The following is a 21416-nucleotide window of genomic DNA, read 5'->3' on the forward strand; positions in this document are numbered from 1 at the left end:
CCTGACCTTTGCTGTCATTACTCCCATATCTGGAGGGGAGTTTATATTAGGAGGAAGTAATTTTCTGATGGAGAAGGCGAGGACGCGTGACGAAATAAAAAATTACATACTAACCTGATTTGGTGGATATTAATAGTAAACTATTATATATTTAACTTAGAGTAAGACTGGCCTGCTAATGCTGAGTTTTATGGTGTCCCTCTAGCTTCCTGCAGCTAGTCTGGGTGTCGAGGACATCGGTTTTACTAGAGATAGCTTGAAGCTGACAATTGATTAATGTCTTGGTGATAAAAAAAACAAACAGACACATTCCAGTCTATCAATAGTGGTGCATGTGAGACATATGTCTCTGGTCTAACTGGGCATTCTATAGATGAGATGTGTGTGTGTCCCCGAGATAGAGATAGCCTGGAGGAATAGAACAAACATTCCATTGTTGGTTCTCATTCTTGCATCTGGGAAACATCTGGGAAATTAGCATGGAGGAGTAGAACACCACCCCCCCCCCCCCCCCCCCCCACGCACAGGAACGACAGGATGAACCCAGGGTGGGTTATGGTGCCCAATCTGCACGGTGGGGGGGGGGGGGGGGGGGCATGGTTGAAGTAGTTTTAGGTGTTGTATATAACGACCCAGTATTCTCTGTCAAGACTGTTGGGTTGACAGTTTCATTATTGCAATAATTCATCGATATTAAATAAAGATGATTGTTTGAAGAAATTACCAAGTCTCTCTCAGTAATGGATTTCCACGATATGTGTCCCAAACTGCACCCTGGTCAAAAATAGTGCACTAAATAGAGAATACGGTGCTATTTGGGACGCATTCTAAGCCAATCTCTGTCCAGTTCCAGTACTGTATGTAGGGCTGATTACATTTCCCTAGCTGGCCTAATTAAGGTACCATGAATACTGAAGATCTGCTTTTCTCTTTTCATTATCATCTCCAGGCCTTAAGAGCCACAGTTACTACTGAGATTCAGACATTAATGTCCCCCCTTATGAACACAATCCTGGTTTAGCGGTTTGATTGATGGGAGTGACTCTTACTGTAAATATGAGTTGAACTTTTTCTCTATGCATTTTGCTTTACTGTATTAAAATTATTTTGTTGTTTGTTTACATCCTGCTACATCCCATTTAAAGATGGGATCCGTATTAGGGCCACTGTCTGTCCATGCACCTCTGTTATTGTTTTTACTTTGTGAATGAAAGGTGAGGTGCATCCAGCAGTGTGTAAAACATTACTGCTGTACATCTTCTGCTGTTCAACAGTTTGTTGTTGTAATATCCTAAACGGACATGGCAGTTTCACCATTAAGAATTCCAGTTTTAAGCCTGGTGGAATAATAGTTGATTAAAATCAATAGCAGTCTGCAGTGTGCTGTTCCTACCTGGATGTTCTGCACCAGCATGGCGACGTGTGAGAACTCAGACACTTCAGCAGAAGACTCCAGCACTTGAGAGACAACCTGACTCCACTGAGAGAATCCATGCAGAGGGTCCTGCAGCACTTGTCTCAGCCCCAACTCTGACTCCACACATAGCTTCATAGCACGACACTTCACACTGCACGGGGACAAAGAAAATGAGCATAAGACCGGTTAGATATGGTGCTTTTCATGCAAAGACCAAGATTGCTGAAGATATTTGTTTAAATATTGTCTTTCACACTGAGTCAGAGGAAAAACTGAGCTTGAACATAATTTTTTTTAGGTATGTAACTTTACATGAATTAAAGAAATATGAACTAGTGTTGGGGGGTAAGCAGATTTTCATACCGTGGTATACGGTATTATAGGCAGTGAACACAAGGGGCGCTACAAAAAGAAAGAAGCTATATACAAACAATTTTGTTTTTACGCACAAAACTAATTTAGGCAGCAAGGATCTTGATCCAGGAGCTAGCCACTCCAGATTCATAGCTGGACCCGAGCTGGAGATAATTTATATCTTACAGGATTAATTTATAGTTAAGCAGTGGTGTAGCATACACTCCCTGAGCATCAGGGTATTGAAAATCATCCCATCCGTATTTCAAAAATACCCCTGTATACGGTGTTGGGTTGTACTTTGAAATACTTGCTACACCAGAAGTTAATGGTTACATGTATGAGGAATGTACAGTACCAGTCAAAAGTTTGGACACACCTACTCATTCAAGGGTCTTTCTTTATTTGACTATTTTCTAATAATAGAGAACATATCAAAACTATGACATAACACATGGAATCATGTAGTACCCAAAAAAGTGGTAAACAAATCTAAACATATTTTATATTTGAGATTCTTCAAAGTAGCCGCCCTTTGCCTTGACGACAGCTTTGCAAACTCTTGGCATTCTCTCAACCAGCTTCATGAGGTAGTCACCTGGAATGCATTTCAAATAACAGGTGTGCCTTGTTAAAAGTTCATTTGTGGAATTTCTTTCCTTCTTAATGAGTTTGAGTCAATCAGTTGTGTTGTGACAAGGTAGGGGATAGCTCTATTTGGCAAAATACCAAGTCTGTATTATGGCAAGAACAGCTCAAATAAGCAAAGAGAAACGACAGTCCATCATTACTTTAAGACATGAAGGTCAGTAGATCTGGGAAATTTGTGCAGTCTCAAAAAATATCAAGCTCTATGATGAAACTGGCTCTCATGAGGACCGCCACAGGAAAGGAAGACCCAGAGTTACCTCTGCTGCAGAGGATAAGTTCATTAGAGTTACCAGCCTCAGAAAATGCAGCAAAAATAAATGCGTTCAAGTAACAGACACATCTCAACATGAACTGTTCAGAGGAGACTGTGTGAATCAGGCCTTCATGGTTGAATTGCTGCAAAGAAACCACTACTAAAAATGGCACTGGAAGAAATGGCAGCAGTTTTATGGGCACCCAACCAATTGTGGTATTATGTGGGGGTTTTTCACGTTATTTGTAACTTATTTTATACATAATGTTTCTGCAACCATATCTTACGGCAAAAAAAAGAGCTTCTGGATATCAGGACAGCGATCACTCACCTCAGACAAGACATTCTCCAAACACCCGGCAGGGCCAATATCACCGTTATTTGCAAGAGGAAGCGACACAGGTACAGAGGACAAAGAACCGGATGCCTGGTCAAGACCCGGAAAAGGCGAGTGTGAAAGCTGCCGTTACCGTCAATACTACTCGCCAACGTGCAATCATTGGACAATAAACTAGACGAGGTACGATCACGAATATCCTACCAACGGGACATCAAAAACTGTAATATCATATGTTTCACGGAATCCTGGCTGAATGACGACATGGATATTCAGCTAGCGAGATACATGCTGCACCGGAAAGATAGAACAGCACACTCCTCGTAAGACGAGGGGGGGGGGGTCTGTGCATATTTGTAAACAACAGCTGGTGCACAAAATCTAAGGAAGTCTCTAGATTTTGCTCGCCTGAAGTAGAGTATATCACATGTGATAAATTGCAGGCCACACTACTTGCCTAGAGAGTTCTCAGCTATACTTTTCATGGCTGTTTATTTACCACCACAGACAGATGCTGGCACTAAGGCCGCACTCAGTCAGCTGTATAAGGAAATAAGCAAACAGGAAACCAATAATGCAGGGAAACGTAAATCAGTTCTACCAAATTTCCATCAACATGTTAAATGTGCATCCAGAGGGAAAATTATTCTAGATCACCTGTACTCCACACACAGAAGTACGTACAAAGCTCTCCCTCGCCCTCCATTTGGTAAATCTGACCACAACTCTATCCTCCTGATTCCTGCTTACAAGCAAAAATTAAAGCAGGAAGCACCACTCAGTCTATAAAAAAGTGGTCAGATGAAGCAGATGCAGGACTGTTTTGCTATCACAGACTGGAACATGTTCCCGGATTCTTCTGATGGCATTGAGGAGTACGTCACATCAGTCACTGGCTTTATCAATAAGTCCATCGAAGACGTCGTCCCCACAGTGACTGTACGTACATACCCCAACCAGAAGCCATGGATTACAGGCAACATTTGCACTGAGCTAAAGGGTAGAGCTGCCGCTTTCAAGGTGCGAGACTCTAACCCGGAAACTTACAAGAAATCCTGCTATGCCCTGCGATGAACCATCAAACAGGCAAAGCGTCAATACAGGGCTAAGATTGAATCATACTACACTGGCTCTGATGCTCGTCTTATGTGGCAGGGCTTGCAAACTATTACAGACTACAAAGGGAAGCACAGCCGCGAGCGGCCCAGTGACACAAGCCTACCAGATGAGCTAAATCACTTCTATGCTCGCTTCGAGGCAAGCAACCCTGAGGCTTGCATGAGAGCATCAGCTGTTCCGGGCGACTATGTGATCACACACTCCGTAGCCGATGTGAGTAAGACCTTTAAACAGGTCAAAATACACAAGGCTGCGGGGCCAGATGGATTACCAGGACGTGTGCTCCGGGCATGTGCTGACGAACTGGCAGGTGTCTTCACTGACATTTTCAACATGTCCCTGATTAAGTCTGTAATACCAACATGTTTCAAGCAGACCACCATAGTCCCTGTGCCCAAGAACACAAAGGCAACCTGCCTAAATGACTACAGACCCGTAGCACACACGTCCATAGCCATGAAGTGCTTTCAAAGGTTGGTAATGGCTCACATCAACACCATTATCCCAGAAACCCTAGACCCACTCCAATTTCCATACCGCCCAAACAGATTCCCAGATAATGCAATCTCTATTGCACTCCACACTGCCCTTTATCACCTGGACAAAAGGAACACTTATGTGAGAATGCTATTCATTGACGACAGCTCAGCGTTCAACACCATCGTACCCTCAAAGTTCATCACTAAGCTAATGATCCTGGGACTAAACACCTCCTTCTGCAACTGGATCCTGGACTGCCTGACAGGCCGCACCCAGGTTGTGAGGGTAGGTAGCAACACATCGGCCACGCTGATCCTCAACACTGGAGCTCCCCAGGGGTGCGTGCTCAGTCCCCTCCTGTATTCCCCGTTCACCCACGACTGCATGGCAGGCATGACTCCAACACCATCATTAAGTTTGCAGACGACACGACAGTGGTAGGCCTGATCACCGACAACGACGAGACAACCTATAGGGAGGAAGTCAGAGACCTGGCTGGGTGGTGCCAGAATAACAACCTATCCCTCAATGTAACCAAGACTAAGGAGATTATTGGTGGACTACAGGAAAAGGAGGACTGAGCACGCCCCCTTTCTCATCGACGGGGCTGTAGTGGAGCAGGTTGAGAGCTTCAAGTTCCTTGGTGTCCACATCAACAACAAACAAGAATGGTCCAAACACACCAAGACAGTCGTGAATTGGGCATGACAAAGCCTATTCCTCAGGAAACTACAAATATTTGGCATGGGTCCTGAGATCCTCAAAAGGTTCTACAGCTGCAACATCGAGAGCATCCTGACTGGGTGCATCACTGCCTGGTACGGCAATTGCTTGGCCTCTGACCGCAAGGCACTACAGAGGGTAGTGTGTACGGCCCAGTACATCACTGGCTCCCTGCCATCCAGGACCTCTATACCAGGCGGTGTCAGAGAAAGGCCCTACAAATTGTCAAAGACCCCAGCCACCCCATTCATAGACTGTTCTCTCTACTACCGCATGGCAAGCAGTACTGGAGTGCCAAGTCTAGGACAAAAAGGCTTCTCAACAGTTTTTACTCCCAAGCCATAAGACTCCCGAACAGGTAATCAAATGGCTACCCGGACTATTTGCAATGTGTGCCTCCCCCCAACCCCTCTTTTACGCTGCTTCTGCTACTCTCTGTTTATCATATATGCATAGTCACTTTAACTATACATTCATGTACATACTACCTCAATTGGGCCGACCAACCAGTGCTCCCGCACATTGGCTAACCGGGCTATCTGCATTGTGTCCCACCCACCATCCGCCAACACCTCTTTTACGCTACTGCTACTCTCTGATCATCATACATGCATAGTCACTTTAACCATTTCTACATGTACATACTACCTCAATCAGCCTGACTAACCGGTGTCTGTATGTAGCCTCGCTACTTTTATAGCCTCGCTACTGTATATAGCCTGTCTTTTTACTGTTGTTTTTATATTTTATCTTACCTATTGTTCACCTAATACCTTTTTTTGCACTATTGGTTAGAGCCTGTAAGTCAGCATTTCACTGTAAGGTGAACCTGTTGTATTCAGCACACGTGACAAATAAACTTTGATTTGATTTAAAGGACACCAATAAGAAGAAGACACTTGCAAGACATTAGACCGGTGGAAATTTGTCTGATGAGTCCAAATTTTAGATTTTTGGTTCCAACTGCCGTGTCTTTGTGAGACGCAGAGTAGGTGAACGGGTGATCTCCACATGTTATGCCCTTTATTAGACCACAAAGAGGTGTTAGGATTCCTAACCGTCACATTAGTTACGACAAGTTAGAGCATGAAAAGGCATGGAACCTGATATCCTATGGAAGAATAGACAGTTGGCTTATGCAAATTCTGCTGAACCATCCCTCTGAAGGTGAATGTCAATAGTCTGAAAAAGCATCTTCCTCTCCTTGTTCCTTCTCCTTCACTGAATAGAAATCACAGAGAGAGTGAGAGCAAATGTGGCAGATGCCACCTCTCCAACTCTCTCACATGAGTTAATATGAAGTATCTTAGAGTATGGATAATGATGCATTCCCGTTATAGTTCCCTACCCTTTAAAAAAATAAATAATAATTTGTCCTTTTTCACCCCAACTTCATGGTATCCAATTGGTAGTTAGTCTTGTCCCTTCGCTGCAACTCCCGTACGGACTTGTGAGAGGCGAAGGTCAAGAGCCATGCGTGCTCCGAAACACAACAAAGCCAAGCTGCACTGCTTCTTGACACACCCGCTTAACCCGGAAGCCAGACGCACCAATGTGTCGGAGGAAACACGGTACACCCGGAGATCGTGTTGGCGTGCATTGCGCCTGGCCCGCCACAGGAGTTGCTAGAGAGCGATGGGACAAGAACATCCCTACTGGCCAAACCCACCCCTAACCCGGACAATGCTGGGCCACCCCATGGGTCTCCCGGTCGCAATCAGCTGCGATAAAGCCTGGACGCGAACCCTGAATTTCTAGTGGCACAGCTAGGAGTGCGGTGCAGTGCCTTAGACCACTGCGCCACTCGGGAGGCGTAGTTCACTACCTTTTACCAGGGCCGATAAGGCTCTGGTCAAAATTAAGGCTGGGAATTGCCAGGGACCTCACGATACATTATTATCACGATACTTGGAGAACAAGATATAGGATGACCAGCGCTAGCTAACACTACCTAGCAAAAAATATGCATTTTTTATTTACAAATCAATACTTGGAGTCAAAGTATCGATTCCCCCCCCTTACTAGTCAAAAGTAGTGTACTAAATAGGGGATAGGGTTGCATTTGGGACATATCCTACATGTCAACTCACCTCTGCTGTTCCTTCACCACAGCCAGGACGTCGTCAGAGAGATGCTGGGAATCTTGGGAAAAGTGGAAGAGTTCTTTAAGCTGGGCCTTGAGGCGCTCCACCTGGGATTCCTCTTCCAATAAAGTATTCCGGATGTTCTGAGCGGAGGAATACCAACAGAGAGAAATAAGTAAAAATACACATCACAGTGCATATTACCTTTTTGAGCCCTGGTCAAAAGCATTTACAAAGGGGATAGGAAACCATTTGGGACATATCCAGAGACGAGGCTAGACCACCTGGCAGCTCATTCTCTACACCCAAACAATCACACACCAACATCAACAACCAAATTGGCATGAACACCAACTTGAGTTTGAGTTCATTTTTTTTACAGGGACAGTGCACATTAATCAACGTTTCAGTAAAAGTGCCAGTTTTAGCCAGATGGTTAATTTTCAACCACAGTCTCGGGGCAGGTTATTAAAAACCATTACATTAACAATACAGACAAACAATAAGCAGTGAAAACATAGGACAAGCAACATGTAGCAAGCAGACAGAGCAATAGCACAGCGACTAAACAAAATCCATAAAAGCAACACATAAATACATAAATGCAATACATAAAAAAGTGTTTACACACCTCATAACATGGAAAGCGGCAAAACACAGCTAGGGATTATGTTCACAAGTCTGATTGGCCTATAGCCATGTCTTAATGTTTTTTGTGAAGGTGTGATAGGTGGTGCAGCTGTGTGTGTCTGATGTCAGTGTATTCCAGACATGGGAAGTTCTCACAGAGAAAGCAGATGGACGAAAGGTGCTAATCCTTGAATACAAGACATGCGTCAGTGTATTGCACAAGATTTTCCCAACTCAGGAACTCGTGATTTCTGAGGATGTAACAGTGATGATGGATATTGAGCTTTCAATCAAGCACGTTGAGAGCCTGTTTGCAGACAGACTGAATGTTGTACAGCGAGCTTGGGCCCAACCAGTCAAGCAGTATAATAAGTGAGGGAATATCATACCATTTAAGTACAGTTTTGCTACCTCTGTAGTCAAACAATTTCATATGAATCGGAAATTAGCTAGGTTGAATTTGGTTATTTGAGTTCCCCTTTTCAACTGCTTAAAAAAAGAAAAAAAAGAGGTTGGAATCAAGTATGATGCCAAGGTACTTAACATGGAATACCACCTGGAGCTTCTCCCCTGACACACAGACATCTGGCTCAGTAGCATCAGTTACACACAGACATCTGTAGCATCAGTTACACACAGACATCTGGCTCAGTAGCATCAGTTACACACAGACATCTGGCTCAGTAGCATCAGTTACACACAGACATCTGGCTCAGTAGCATCAGTTACACACAGACATCTGGCTCAGTAGCATCAGTTACACACAGACATCTGGCTCAGTAGCATCAGTTACACACAGACATCTGGCTCAGTAGCATCAGTTACACACAGACATCTGGCTCAGTAGCATCAGTTACACACAGACATCTGGCTCAGTAGCATCAGTTACACACAGACATCTGGCTCAGTAGCATCAGTTACACACAGACATCTGGCTCAGTAGCATCAGTTACACACAGACATCTGTAGCATCAGTTACACACAGACATCTGGCTCAGTAGCATCAGTTACACACAGACATCTGGCTCAGTAGCATCAGTTACACACAGACATCTGGCTCAGTAGCATCAGTTACACACAGACATCTGGCTCAGTAGCATCAGTTACACACAGACATCTGGCTCAGTAGCATCAGTTACACACAGAGATCTGGCTCAGTAGCATCAGTTACACACAGACATCTGGCTCAGTAGCATCAGTTACACACAGACATCTGGCTCAGTAGCATCAGTTACACACAGACATCTGGCTCAGTAGCATCAGTTACACACAGACATCTGGCTCAGTAGCATCAGTTACACACAGACATCTGGCTCAGTAGCATCAGTTACACACAGACATCTGGCTCAGTAGCATCAGTTACACACAGACATCTGGCTCAGTAGCATCAGTTACACACAGACATCTGGCTCAGTAGCATCAGTTACACACAGACATCTGGCTCAGTAGCATCAGTTACACACAGACATCTGGCTCAGTAGCATCAGTTACACACAGACATCTGGCTCAGTAGCATCAGTTACACACAGACATCTGTAGCATCAGTTACACACAGACATCTGGCTCAGTAGCATCAGTTACACACAGACATCTGGCTCAGTAGCATCAGTTAAACACAGACATCTGGCTCAGTAGCATCAGTTAAACACAGACATCTGGCTCAGTAGCATCAGTTAAACACAGACATCTGGCTCAGTAGCATCAGTTGTCCTCTTTGTGAACAACATGCAGACTGTTTTTTTCACATTGAGATGCAAACATGAGTCACTGAGCCACTTTGTAACCTGGACCATTACAGTAGTGGGTTCTTGTGCAGCTTGTTGTTTGCTCTTTACATGCACATATATCACTGTATCATCTGCATACATTTGAACTTCCGACCCAGTACAGACAGAAGGCAGATCATTAACGTACAGGCTGAAGAGGAGGGGCCCCAGTACTGACCCTTGGGGAACGCCCAATTAATTTCCTCCTTTGCCAGAGTTAACCGATTACAGCCTCAGAGGCCTCTTGGTGCCTGCTGCTTTCATTCCACTAAGGTGAATTGTCAAGAATGCTTTTGTTTGTTGAGGATTAAAAGAGTGGTTAAGAACTGCTTGCCTCATCTGCCAGCTTTGGTTTCTCAATCTGATCTAAATATTCTACAGTGGCTTCCTAGCCTCGCTTCCTAGACTCGCTTCCTAGACTCGCTTCCTAGCCACCATCTTCACTGATCTGAACAGACGCAGGTTGACGTTTATTGTCATGAGATGGAGGCAGAACCGAGCAATTTCCCCTTAGATAGGCCAGCTGCAAAGTAAAAATGGTCTATAAGGTAAAAAATGTATGAACAAAAATGTTTGCTTTTTGGCCTTAATTTTTAGGTTTATCAGTTTGGTTAAGGTTAGGGTTAAGGTTAGGTTTAAAATCAGATTTTATGACATTGTGGCTGTGCCAGCTAGTGAACACTGCAGAGCTGCCTCCAGAACAAGATTCATGATGAAAAACACTAACCTACTGAACAGACAGGACAGGTGTAAGCAATGTACTGAAAGCCTATGGAGGCATTTCCTTTCATCTGTCACAATTATTCAAATCAGTGAGGATGAAGTACAATAGATAACAAAAAGAAGCTACTTCAAACTATTGATACACATAGACTGTTGGAACCTGCCCTACCACACCTTCCCACAACATGTATGTTTTTACTGTAAGGTTACAATACCAGCCCACAATCATTATCTTCTCTCTCTCATTTCCACCACACCTCTCCCAGGCATTCAGTCAGAGGGCAATTCCTGCCAGGTAATAGTTAGAGCAACCACCCATGCAGTGTCAGACCCTTGTTGTAGCTCGTAACTAAAGCTGTAAACCATAGGGTTGAGGAGTGAAAGTAGCATAGAGAACTGTCAGAGAGAGAGAGAGATTATACAGGAAGTAATAGAGAGTGAGCCCAAACCCACCATGTATTTCCTCCACTGCCCAACCATCTGTTCCTCAATCCTGTCTCCCTCCCTGGCTGTTTCCAGGTCTCTGGTCCTGTCTCCCTCCCTGGCTGTCTCCAGATCTCCGGTCCTGTCTCCCTCCCTGGCTGTCTCCAGATCTCCGGTCCTGTCTCCCTCCCTGGCTGTCTCCAGGTCTCTGGTCAGTCTGTGGAGCAGGCCCCGGAGCTGCCCGATGTCCTCCCCTAGACGCTGGCAGCGGCTCTGGTACTGGCTCTGAGACTCCAGGCTGCTCTTCAGGCTCTCTCCGGCCTCACACAGGCTCTGTCTCAGCCTCTGCCAGTCCAGACGCAGCTCCTCTGCTTCCTCCACCACCACATCTGCCCCCCCGGGGGACGTGTTGGCCCGCACTGCCTCCGCCATGACCTCAATGTGCTGCAGCATCCTCTCCTCACTGGCCACGTTGTCATCCAGGGTCTGACAGAGGAGAGAGGGTTAGGCTGTGTCCTGATTCTCTACCCTACTGAAACTTCATCATATTCTTTCAAATCCATGACACAAAACTAAGGAAATTACAAGGAAATGTTCTTAGCATGGTATGTGTCCCTCCCAGCAGAATCAAATCAAGTCAAATCAAACCTAATTTAAAATGCAAGTCATGTGAATAGGGTGTACTTCTCTCACCTGTTCCTCCCAGAAGTCATGTGACTAGGGTGTACTTCTCTCACCTGTCCCTCCCAGAAGTCATGTGACTAGGGTGTACTTCTCTCACCTGTAGGGCTCGGAGTTTGTTCTCGGCTGTGTCCTCTGTCTCAGTGAGGGTGTTGAGCTCCTTAGTCTTGGACACCAGCCAGGCCTGGAACTTCAGGACGTCTCTCTGGTACATCTGGTGCTCTTCAGCCATCTTCTGCAGCACCGACAGCCTCTCCTGTTGACATGAAAATCTGGGATTAGTACATATATTTTTTCACTTAAAAATGTGTGATATAGCCATTGATTGTTGCTTTTCAAATCCCAGATTGCCCTTTTAAAAGCCAAGTAACCTTTATAAAAAAAAACATTTAAACAAAAAAAAACTGATTCCGTGTTTACTATTTTATGAGGATCCCCATTAGCTACTGCTGAAGCAGCAGTTAGTCTTCCTGGGGTCCACGATGCTCTATGATAATAACGGAACCAGAGAAAGAGCTAATAAAAGGAAAGAAACCCATATCAATATGGAGCAGATACATGCAAATTGCTTTGAATAAAGAAACCTCATTGGTGTACTGGAGAATAGTAGAATAGCATCTTATTCAGAATAACATTTTATTTAACTTAGATTAGAACTAGCTGATCCAGCTTCTTTCTAAGTGTAGGGGAAGAAATGTGCTCTATTAATAAGCAACAACTTCAATATGAAAGAGAACATCAATCATTACAATGGCATTCCCCCTTGGACCAAACACACGGCTCTGCCACGACTTAAAGGATGTTCAAATGAGCCAGGAAGACCCTTTGAAAATAGAGACAGACAGAGGAGAGGACTATGGTCGGGCTCCATCCTGTCAGATGTTTCAAAGAGCAATGAAACGCAGATAGAAACAGGAATGGCATTGTCTTGATAGTGTGAAGAAGAGAACAAAGGAACTATACAACAAAAGAAAGCTTAGCACAATTTGAAGAGTATTTACCAACAACATTCAGAGACACAGACGTAACTCTAGAAGAGTACAGTAATGTAGAGTGCAGAGTACAGTAACGTAGAGTGCAGAGTACAGTAATGTAGAGTGCAGAGTACAGTAATGTAGAGTGCAGAGTACAGTAACGTAGAGTGCAGAGTACAGTAACGTAGAGTGCAGAGTACAGTAACGTAGAGCGCAGAGTACAGTAATGTAGAGTGCAGAGTACAGTAACGTAGAGTGCAGAGTACAGTAATGTAGAGTGCAGAGTACAGTAACGTAGAGTGCAGAGTACAGTAATGTAGAGTGCAGAGTACAGTAATGTAGAGTGCAGAGTACAGTAATGTAGAGTGCAGAGTACAGTAACGTAGAGTGCAGAGTACAGTAACGTAGAGTGCAGAGTACAGTAATGTAGAAGTTACTGTACTCTGTAACCGTCAGCCTGTCTGTCTGCCTGCGATTGAAACGGCAACATGGTTTCAATCATTACATTATGTTTGCTATATAGTCTACCCTGACAGTAATCGTGGTGTACACATTATCTCCCTAAGGTCTATACAGGAATGCTAGCCTGGGTTTTGTGCAGAGAAATCCAGGGGATAGGTGGAAAGACTTTGAATGAGAGTCATCAGAAAGCCTCCCTTATACCACACACACACACACACACACACACACACACACACACACACACACACACACACACACACACACACACACACACACACACACACACACACACACACACACACACACACACACACACACACACACACACACACGCACGCACATCAGCCTTGTCCCGTATGCTGTTATAGGCCAGATGGAGTCTCTCCTGTGCTTCCTGGTCCACACTGGGATCCTGGATGCGGTTGTTCAGCGCTGCAGCCTCGTCCACCAGCCTCTCCAGCAACAGTGCCTGGTTCTGGACGTCACTCAGCAGGACGCGCTGGTTGTCTACCTGGAACACACACACACAAACACGCCACACACACGTTAGATTACATTACATTTGGGTGGCTTTTGAATTGTTTATCAATAATAAAACATAATACAAGTCCTTTCTACTGCAAAAAGTTATGTTTATGCATTATTTAACGTATTTGGGCTGGGGGCCGTATTGAGTAGCTTGGATGAATAAGGTGCCCAGAGTAAACTGTCTGCTACTCAGGCCCAGTTGCTAATATATGCATATTATTAGTAGATTTGGATAGAAAACACTCTGAAGTTTCTAAAACTGTTTGAATGATGTCTGTGAGTATAACAGAACTCATATGGCCGTCAAAAACCTGGAAAAAAATCCAACCAGGAAGTGGGAAATCTGAGGTTTGTAGTTTTTCAACTCTTGGCCTATCGAATACACAGTGTCTAAGGGGTCAAATTGCACTTCCCAAGGTTTCCACTATATGTCAACAGTCTTTAGAACCTTGTTTGATGCTTCTACTGTGAAGGAGGGGCGAATGACAGGGGAATGAGTCAGAGGTGTGCCAGAGAGCCACAAGCTGGACACGCGCGTTCACGTGAGAGTTAGCTTGAGTTCCATTGCATTTCTACAGAAAAAGTAATTCTCCGGTTGGAACATTATTGAAGATTTATGTTAAAAACATCCTAAAGATTGATTCTATACATCGTTTGACATGTTTCTGCGGACTGTAACGGAACTTTTTGACTTTGTCTGCTCCTAGTGATCGCGCGTCATGAATTTGGCTAAACGCGCAAACAAAAAGGAGGTATTTGGACATAAATGATGGACATTATTGAACAAAACAAACATTTATTGTGGAACTGGGATTCCTGGGAGTGCATTCTGATGAAGATCATCAAAGGTAAGTGAATATTCATAATGCTATTTCTGACTTCTGTTGACGACACAACATGGCGGATATCTGTTTGGGTTGTTTTGGTCTCTGAGCGCCGTACTCAGATTACAGCATGGTGTGTTTAAAAAAAAATCTGACACAGTGGTTGCATTATTTATTTTATTTCACCTTTATTTAAAGGGCTTTGGGTAAGCACATTGGCTTGTCCCAGTAGTTATGTGTAGAGTCATAGTGACATGTTTTGGGGATTTAGAGATACACCACATGACCAAAAGTATGTGGACACCTGCTTGGTGAACATCTCATTCCAAAATCATGGGTATTAATATGGAGTTGGTCCCCCCTTTGTTGCTATAACAGCCCCCACTCTTCTGGGAAGGCTTTCCACTAAATATTGGAACATTGCTGCAGGGACTTGCTTCCATTCAGCCACAAGAGCATTAGTGAGGTTGGGCACTGATGTTGAGTCCTGGCTCACAGTTGGCATACCAATTCATCCCAATGGTGTTTGGTGGGGTTGAGGTCAGGGCAGGCCAGTCAAGTTCTTCCACACCGATCTCGACAAACTATTTCTGTATGGACCAAGTTTTGTGCATGGGGGCATTGTCATGCTGAAACAGGAAAGGGTCTTCCCCCAAACTGTTGCCACAAAGTTGGAAGCACAGAATCATCTAGAATGTCACTGTATGCTGTAACGGTAAGATTTCCCTTCACTGTAACTAAGGGGCCCAGCCCGAAACACTGAGCTCTTTAGTAAGGCCATTCTAATGCTAATGTTTGTCTATGGAGATTGCATGGCGTTGTGCTCAATTTTATTCACCTGTCAGCAACGGGTGTGGCTGAAAGAGCCAAATCCACTGATTTGATGGGGTGTCCACATACTTTTGCATATATAGTGTATCTATTATTTTGAGTGCAATAAAGTTAACAAAGGCATTTCATCTACTGTATAGATCAGGTATAGAGCAATACAAACACATTAGAATAATAAAATACTTTTTTTTTTTTACTAGTATAACGTCTGTCCCTCAGTTTTATGTCATTGGTGTTACCACCTTGAAAATGACTCATTACAAAGATATACAAGGACCTTGAGAATTCTCTCCAGTGACAAACTGTTATCGGGGTAGGGGTCTGTCTATATTAAAGAAAATTATTAGCTAATTACACCCTTTTAGTATGTCACACATTTGAGGATTCCGTTGATCATTTGGTGTGTCGAAATCCAAATTGTCACTTGGTTGGTGTTAGTCAATTTAAATGAAGGGAAATAACATTGTGAGCAAAATGATTCATCAAATCAGTTTAGTATATTAAAGGATTGATGACCTTAGATTTGAGCCTTTCTTGCCTCCATTTCAAATAATCCTCATTTACCAAAAATGTCTCTATTTTCTACTATTACTGGTGGCACAATGTTATCTTAAATGGTACAAATGATTGAAAGTAATTAAGCTACCATATCAGTTGATTTAGAATAGGAAGATGTACCCAAATACAATTAAATAAATGGAAATGTAGAAAAATGAAGTTCATTATTTCCAAAATGTCACCGTAATTGAAGAACGACCCATTGGATACCATTTCCAGCTGGAACTTGGTGCATCAATCAGCAAGCTAGCTCTTCTATAGGTTTAATAGGCAGCATTAGTTGGTTCAATTGATGTGGCTAGGGTTTTCAACGATGAACTCAAAGATGGCTTCCTACAAGAAGTAGGAATCTAACAGCCTATGAACACAGTTCAAGCTAGGCTACTGAAATGGTACCAGTAGTATAACCTCTCTTCCCCTCTCTAAACGTCACTATTGTTGACACCCAACACCTGGTGTGTTTGCTCACCTGCCACAATTTCTCCTTCACCCCCAGCTGCAGCTCCACCTCCGGCTCCAGACTGCGACACACGCTGACCAGCCACATCTCAAACTCCTCATAGGCCTTCAGGTACTCACTCCAGTGCAGCCACACCCATTCTATACGGCTGAGGAAAGAGGAGATGGAATGGTAGGTAAGACTTTATAATCATGAACAAGCATTTATAAACAATTTTTTTACTATTATCAATAATTATTTCATTATGAAATATTTAAGCATTTATGAAGGCATATTCAAGGTGAGAAACAATAGACCTCCGAAACTAATATGTGTAGCTATATGGGTTAAAAATATATTTTTTTAAACAAGGGCTTCTGCTGTGACTATGTAATTAAACAAATATGTGTAAACTACTGGAAGGAATATATTCACTCATGCCTACATTATCCATGTGTTGCTAACCTGTCCTGGTGTTTGCATACAGACCACTCTCTTTCTAAAAGAGAAAGGATGCTTAATACTAATTGTGGTTTCTTTTTAAAGAAACATTATAGTAATTAACCTGCCATTTTCAGCTCTCATAGAAGTCATGGAAGGTCATAGGGGTCATGGAGGGGTCATGGAGGAGTTATGGAGGAGTCATGAGTTAGCATACCTGTGGCAGTGGATGATGTAGGTGCAGGTCTCCTCCCATAATGCTTTGAGTTCTTTGAGTCTGGCATGGGTGATGTTCCTCGTCTCCTGGTTACCGTTCTGCAGTAAGACCTCTGCAGCCACAAGCACCTTGTCAAACTTCAAATGACCCTCGTGCTCCGACTGGTGGATTTTCTGACCACCAATAACACACAAGAGAGGCTTGATGAGATCATGAATTTTGTGATGACAGACAATAATGTGATCAAGCATATAGAAGCTTCCCTCGAGGGAAACAAACCTGAGAGGATGGTGGAAGCAACAAAATGAAAAATTAGAGTTGGAATTAGACTAATGTAGTGGCCGGCTCTGAATTCCCATACCAAGGTTCTACTGTATTACAGGGTTTCAAGTTGAGTGGCCAGTTGAGGAAAGCCATAACCACAGCCATGCTGGAAAGGACAATGTGAAAAGATGTATCCGAGCCTGACAGTATGGTTCAGGCTGGCTCAATAGTGGGAAACAGGTATTTGACCCTCGGTGAAGACATCAAAACTATTAAATAACACATGGTACATGTAGTACCCCAAAAAAGTGTTTAACAAATTAAAATATATTCTATATTTGAGATTCTTCAAAGTAGCCACCCTTTGCCATGATGACAGCTTTGTACACTTTTGGCATTCTCTCAACCAGCTTCATGAGGTAGTCACCAAGAAGACATTTCAATTAACAGGTGTGCCTTGTTAAAAGTTCATTTGTAGAATTTCTTTCCTTCTTAATGCGTTTGAGCCAATCAGTTGTGTTGTGACAAGGTAGGGGTGGTATACAGAAGATAGCTCTATTTGGCAAAAGACCAAGTCCATATTATGGCAAGAACAGCTCAAAAAAGCAAAGAGAAACGACAGTCCATCATTACTTTAAGACATGAAGGTCAGTCAATCTTCTTCAAGTGCAGTCACAAAAACCATCAAGCGCTACGATGAAACTGGCTCTAATGAGGACCGCCACAGGAAAGGAAGACCCAGAGTTACCTCTGCTGCAGAGGATAAGTTCATTAGAGTTACCAGCCTCAGAATTTGCAGCCCAAATAAATGCTAGGTATCCCCCTTTCGCTTTACAGAGTTCAAGTAACAGACACATCTCAACATCAACTGTTCAGAATAGACTGCGTGAATCAGGCCTTCATGGTCGAATTGTTGCAAAGAAACCACTACTAAAGGACAACAATAATAAGAAGAGACTTGCTTGAGCCAAGAAAGACGAGCAATGAACATTAGACTGGTGGAAATCTGTTCTTTGGTCTGATAAGTTTGAGATTTTTGGTTCCAACCGCTGTGTCTTTGTGAGATGCAGAGAAGGTGAACGGATGATCTCTGCATGTGTGATTCCCACCGTGAAGCATGGAGGAGGAGGTGTAATGGTGCTTTGCTGGTGACACTGTTGGGTGATTTATTTAGAATTCAAGGCACACTTAACCAGCGTGGCTACCACAGCATTCTGCAGTGATATGCCATCCCATCTGATTTGCGCTTAGTGGAACTATAATTTATTTTTCAACTGGACATTGACCTGAAACACACCTCCAGGCTGTGTAAGGCCTATTTGAACAAGTAGAAGAGTGATGGAGTGCTGCATCAGCTTACCTGGCCTCCACAATTACCCGACCTCAACACAATTGAGATACGTTGGGATGAGTTGGACAGCAGAGTGAAGGAAAAGCAGCAAACAAGTGCTCAGCATGTGGGAACTCCTTCAAGACTGTTGGAAAGGCATTCCTACCTTTTATAACGGAATTTGAATGTTTGGTCTCTCTCTGTCAAAGAGGAATAGGCGAAGCATGAATGTGTTGGCTACATGAAGAAATATTTAATGTAGCCAAAGATAATAGGGTTCCCTAGGAAACACTGACCATCAGATTGGTTCCTACCTTGTCACAATAACTCCTCCCTGGCAATTTCATTCATTGTTATGTCAAACACCACTGAATTCAAAGTGCTCACTAATATTTATATTCTAACTATAGAATCAGAATGAATTTGCTATTTACAAGTTCACTCAAGTGTTTCGATCTAAATCACAATTGCAACATTTGGTTAAAAAATTGCCCATATTGTGCTACGTGGCAGAGTGAAAATGTTATCAAATGAGTGGAGGAAATGCAGAAATTGATGGAAATGAAGGAAATTTGTTTTGGTTGAAGTTGACCTGAACAGTATAAAACAATCAAAATGGAGAAAGCACCATTGAAATCACTTAGAATGTATGTCTTGCCACTGTAGGGTCACTCACTGCTAGTTAGAAATTGTATTATTCAAAAACATAAAACACCATTAAAAATGAAATAAATGCTGTGATACATTTTGGCCATATCGCCCAGCCCTAGTAGTTAGTGTCAGTAATTACTAGTGTCAGTAGTTAGTTATGGTGAGACCCAACCCTGTCTCTCTGTGCTTGTGTCAGTAGTTACTGTCAGTAGCTAGTTAGGGTTGTGTCTCACCCTGTCTCTCTGAGCCTGTGTCAGTAGTTAGTTAGGGATGGGTCTTACTCTAACTAATGACACAGACTCAGAGAGACAGTGGGACCCAACCCTAACTAACTAATGACACTAACTACTACTGACACTAACTACTGTCACAGGCTCAGAGAGACAGGGTTTGGTCTCACTGGCTCTCTGAGTCTGTCTGTAGTTAGAGTCAGTCGTTAGTTACTCAGTTGGTAGGACCCAACCCTAACTAACTACTGACAGGCTCAGAGAGACAGTGAGACCCAACCCTAACTAACTACTGACAGGCTCAGAGAGACAGTGAGACCCAACAGTGAGACACAGGCTCAGAGAGACAGGGTGAGACCCAACCCTAACTAAGTACTGACTAAGGCTCAGAGAGACAGTGAGACCCAACCCTAACTAACTACTGACAGGCTCAGAGAGACAGTGAGACCCAACCCTAACTAACTACTGACACAGGCTCAGAGAGACAGGGTGAGACCCAACCCTAACGAACTACTGACAGGCTCAGAAAGACAGTGAGACCCAACCCTAACTAACTACTGACAGGCTCAGAGAGACAGTGAAACCCAACCCTAACTAACTACTGACAGGCTCAGAGAGACAGTGAGACCCAACCCTAACTAGCTACTGACACAGGCTCAGAGAGACAGGGTGAGACCCAACCCTAAATAACTACTGACACAGGCTCAGAGAGACAGGGTGAGACCCAACCCCAACTAAGTACTGACTAAGGCTCAGAGAGACAGTGAGACCCAACCCTAACGAACTACTGACAGGCTCAGAGAGACAGTGAGACTCAACCCTAACTAAGTATTGACAGGCTCAGAGAAACAGTGAGACCCACCCCTAACTAACTACTGACAGGCTCAGAGAGACAGTGAGACCCAACCCTAACTAACTACTGACAGGCTCAGAGAGACAGTGAGACCCAACCCTAACTAACTACTGACACAGGCTCAGAGAGACAGTGAGACCCAACCCTAACTAACTACTGACAGGTTCAGAGAGACAGTGAGACCCAACGCTAACTAACTACTGACAGGCTCAGAGAGACAGTGAGACCCAACCCTAACTAACTACTGACACAGGCTCAGAGAGACAGGGTGAGACCCAACCCTAACTAACTACTGACACAGGCTCAGAGAGACAGTGAGACCCAACCCTAACTAACTACTGCCAGGCTCAGAGAGACAGTGAGACCCAACCCTAACTAACTACTGACAGGCTCAGAGAGACAGTGAGACCCAACCCTAACTAACTACTGACACAGGCTCAGAGAGACAGGGTGAGACCCAACCCTAACTGAGTACTGACAGGCTCAGAGAAACAGTGAGACCCAACCCTAACTAACTACTGACAGGCTCAGAGAGACAGTGAGACCCAACCCTAACTAACTACTGACAGGCTCAGAGAGACAGTGAGACCAAACCCTAACTAAGTACTGACTAAGGCTCAGAGAGACAGTGAGACCCAACCCTAACTAACTACAGACACAGGCTCAGAGAGACAGTGAGACCCAACCCTAACTAACTACTGACAGGTTCAGAGAGACAGTGAGACCCAACGCTAACTAACTACTGACAGGCTCAGAGAGACAGTGAGACCCAACCCTAACTAACTACTGACACAGGCTCAGAGAGACAGTGAGACCCAACCCTAACTAACTACTGCCAGGCTCAGAGAGACAGTGAGACCCAACCCTAACTAACTACTGACAGGCTCAGAGAGACAGTGAGACCCAACCCTAACTAACTACTGACACAGGCTCAGAGAGACAGGGTGAGACCCAACCCTAACTAACTACTGACACAGGCTCAGAGAGACAGTGAGACCCAACCCTAACTAACTACTGCCAGGCTCAGAGAGACAGTGAGACCCAACCCTAACTAACTACTGACAGGCTCAGAGAGACAGTGAGACCCAACCCTAACTAACTACTGCCAGGCTCAGAGAGACAGTGAGACCCAACCCTACCTAACTACTGACAGGCTCAGAGAGACAGTGAGACCCA

At 44.0% G+C, this 21416-nt stretch overlaps 1 protein-coding gene across 1 annotated transcript in view; it reads right to left on the reverse strand.

Annotated features, from left to right (window-relative positions):
• LOC139383623 (uncharacterized) overlaps positions 1 to 21416 on the reverse strand; it is a 48387-nt gene that overhangs the window by 21706 nt on the left and 5265 nt on the right. The window contains exons 3-9 of the mRNA XM_071128173.1: positions 16916 to 17088; positions 16288 to 16426; positions 13418 to 13588; positions 11742 to 11897; positions 10991 to 11446; positions 7425 to 7561; positions 1394 to 1568 (exon numbers count right to left, since the gene is read on the reverse strand). Of these exons, the coding sequence (XP_070984274.1) occupies positions 1394 to 1568; positions 7425 to 7561; positions 10991 to 11446; positions 11742 to 11897; positions 13418 to 13588; positions 16288 to 16426; positions 16916 to 17088 (1407 nt within the window). The remainder of the gene's footprint in view (positions 1 to 1393; positions 1569 to 7424; positions 7562 to 10990; positions 11447 to 11741; positions 11898 to 13417; positions 13589 to 16287; positions 16427 to 16915; positions 17089 to 21416) is intronic.

This window comes from Oncorhynchus clarkii, chromosome 25 (genome assembly GCF_045791955.1).
Source record: "Oncorhynchus clarkii lewisi isolate Uvic-CL-2024 chromosome 25, UVic_Ocla_1.0, whole genome shotgun sequence".
Classification (NCBI taxonomy): Eukaryota; Metazoa; Chordata; class Actinopteri; order Salmoniformes; family Salmonidae; genus Oncorhynchus; species Oncorhynchus clarkii.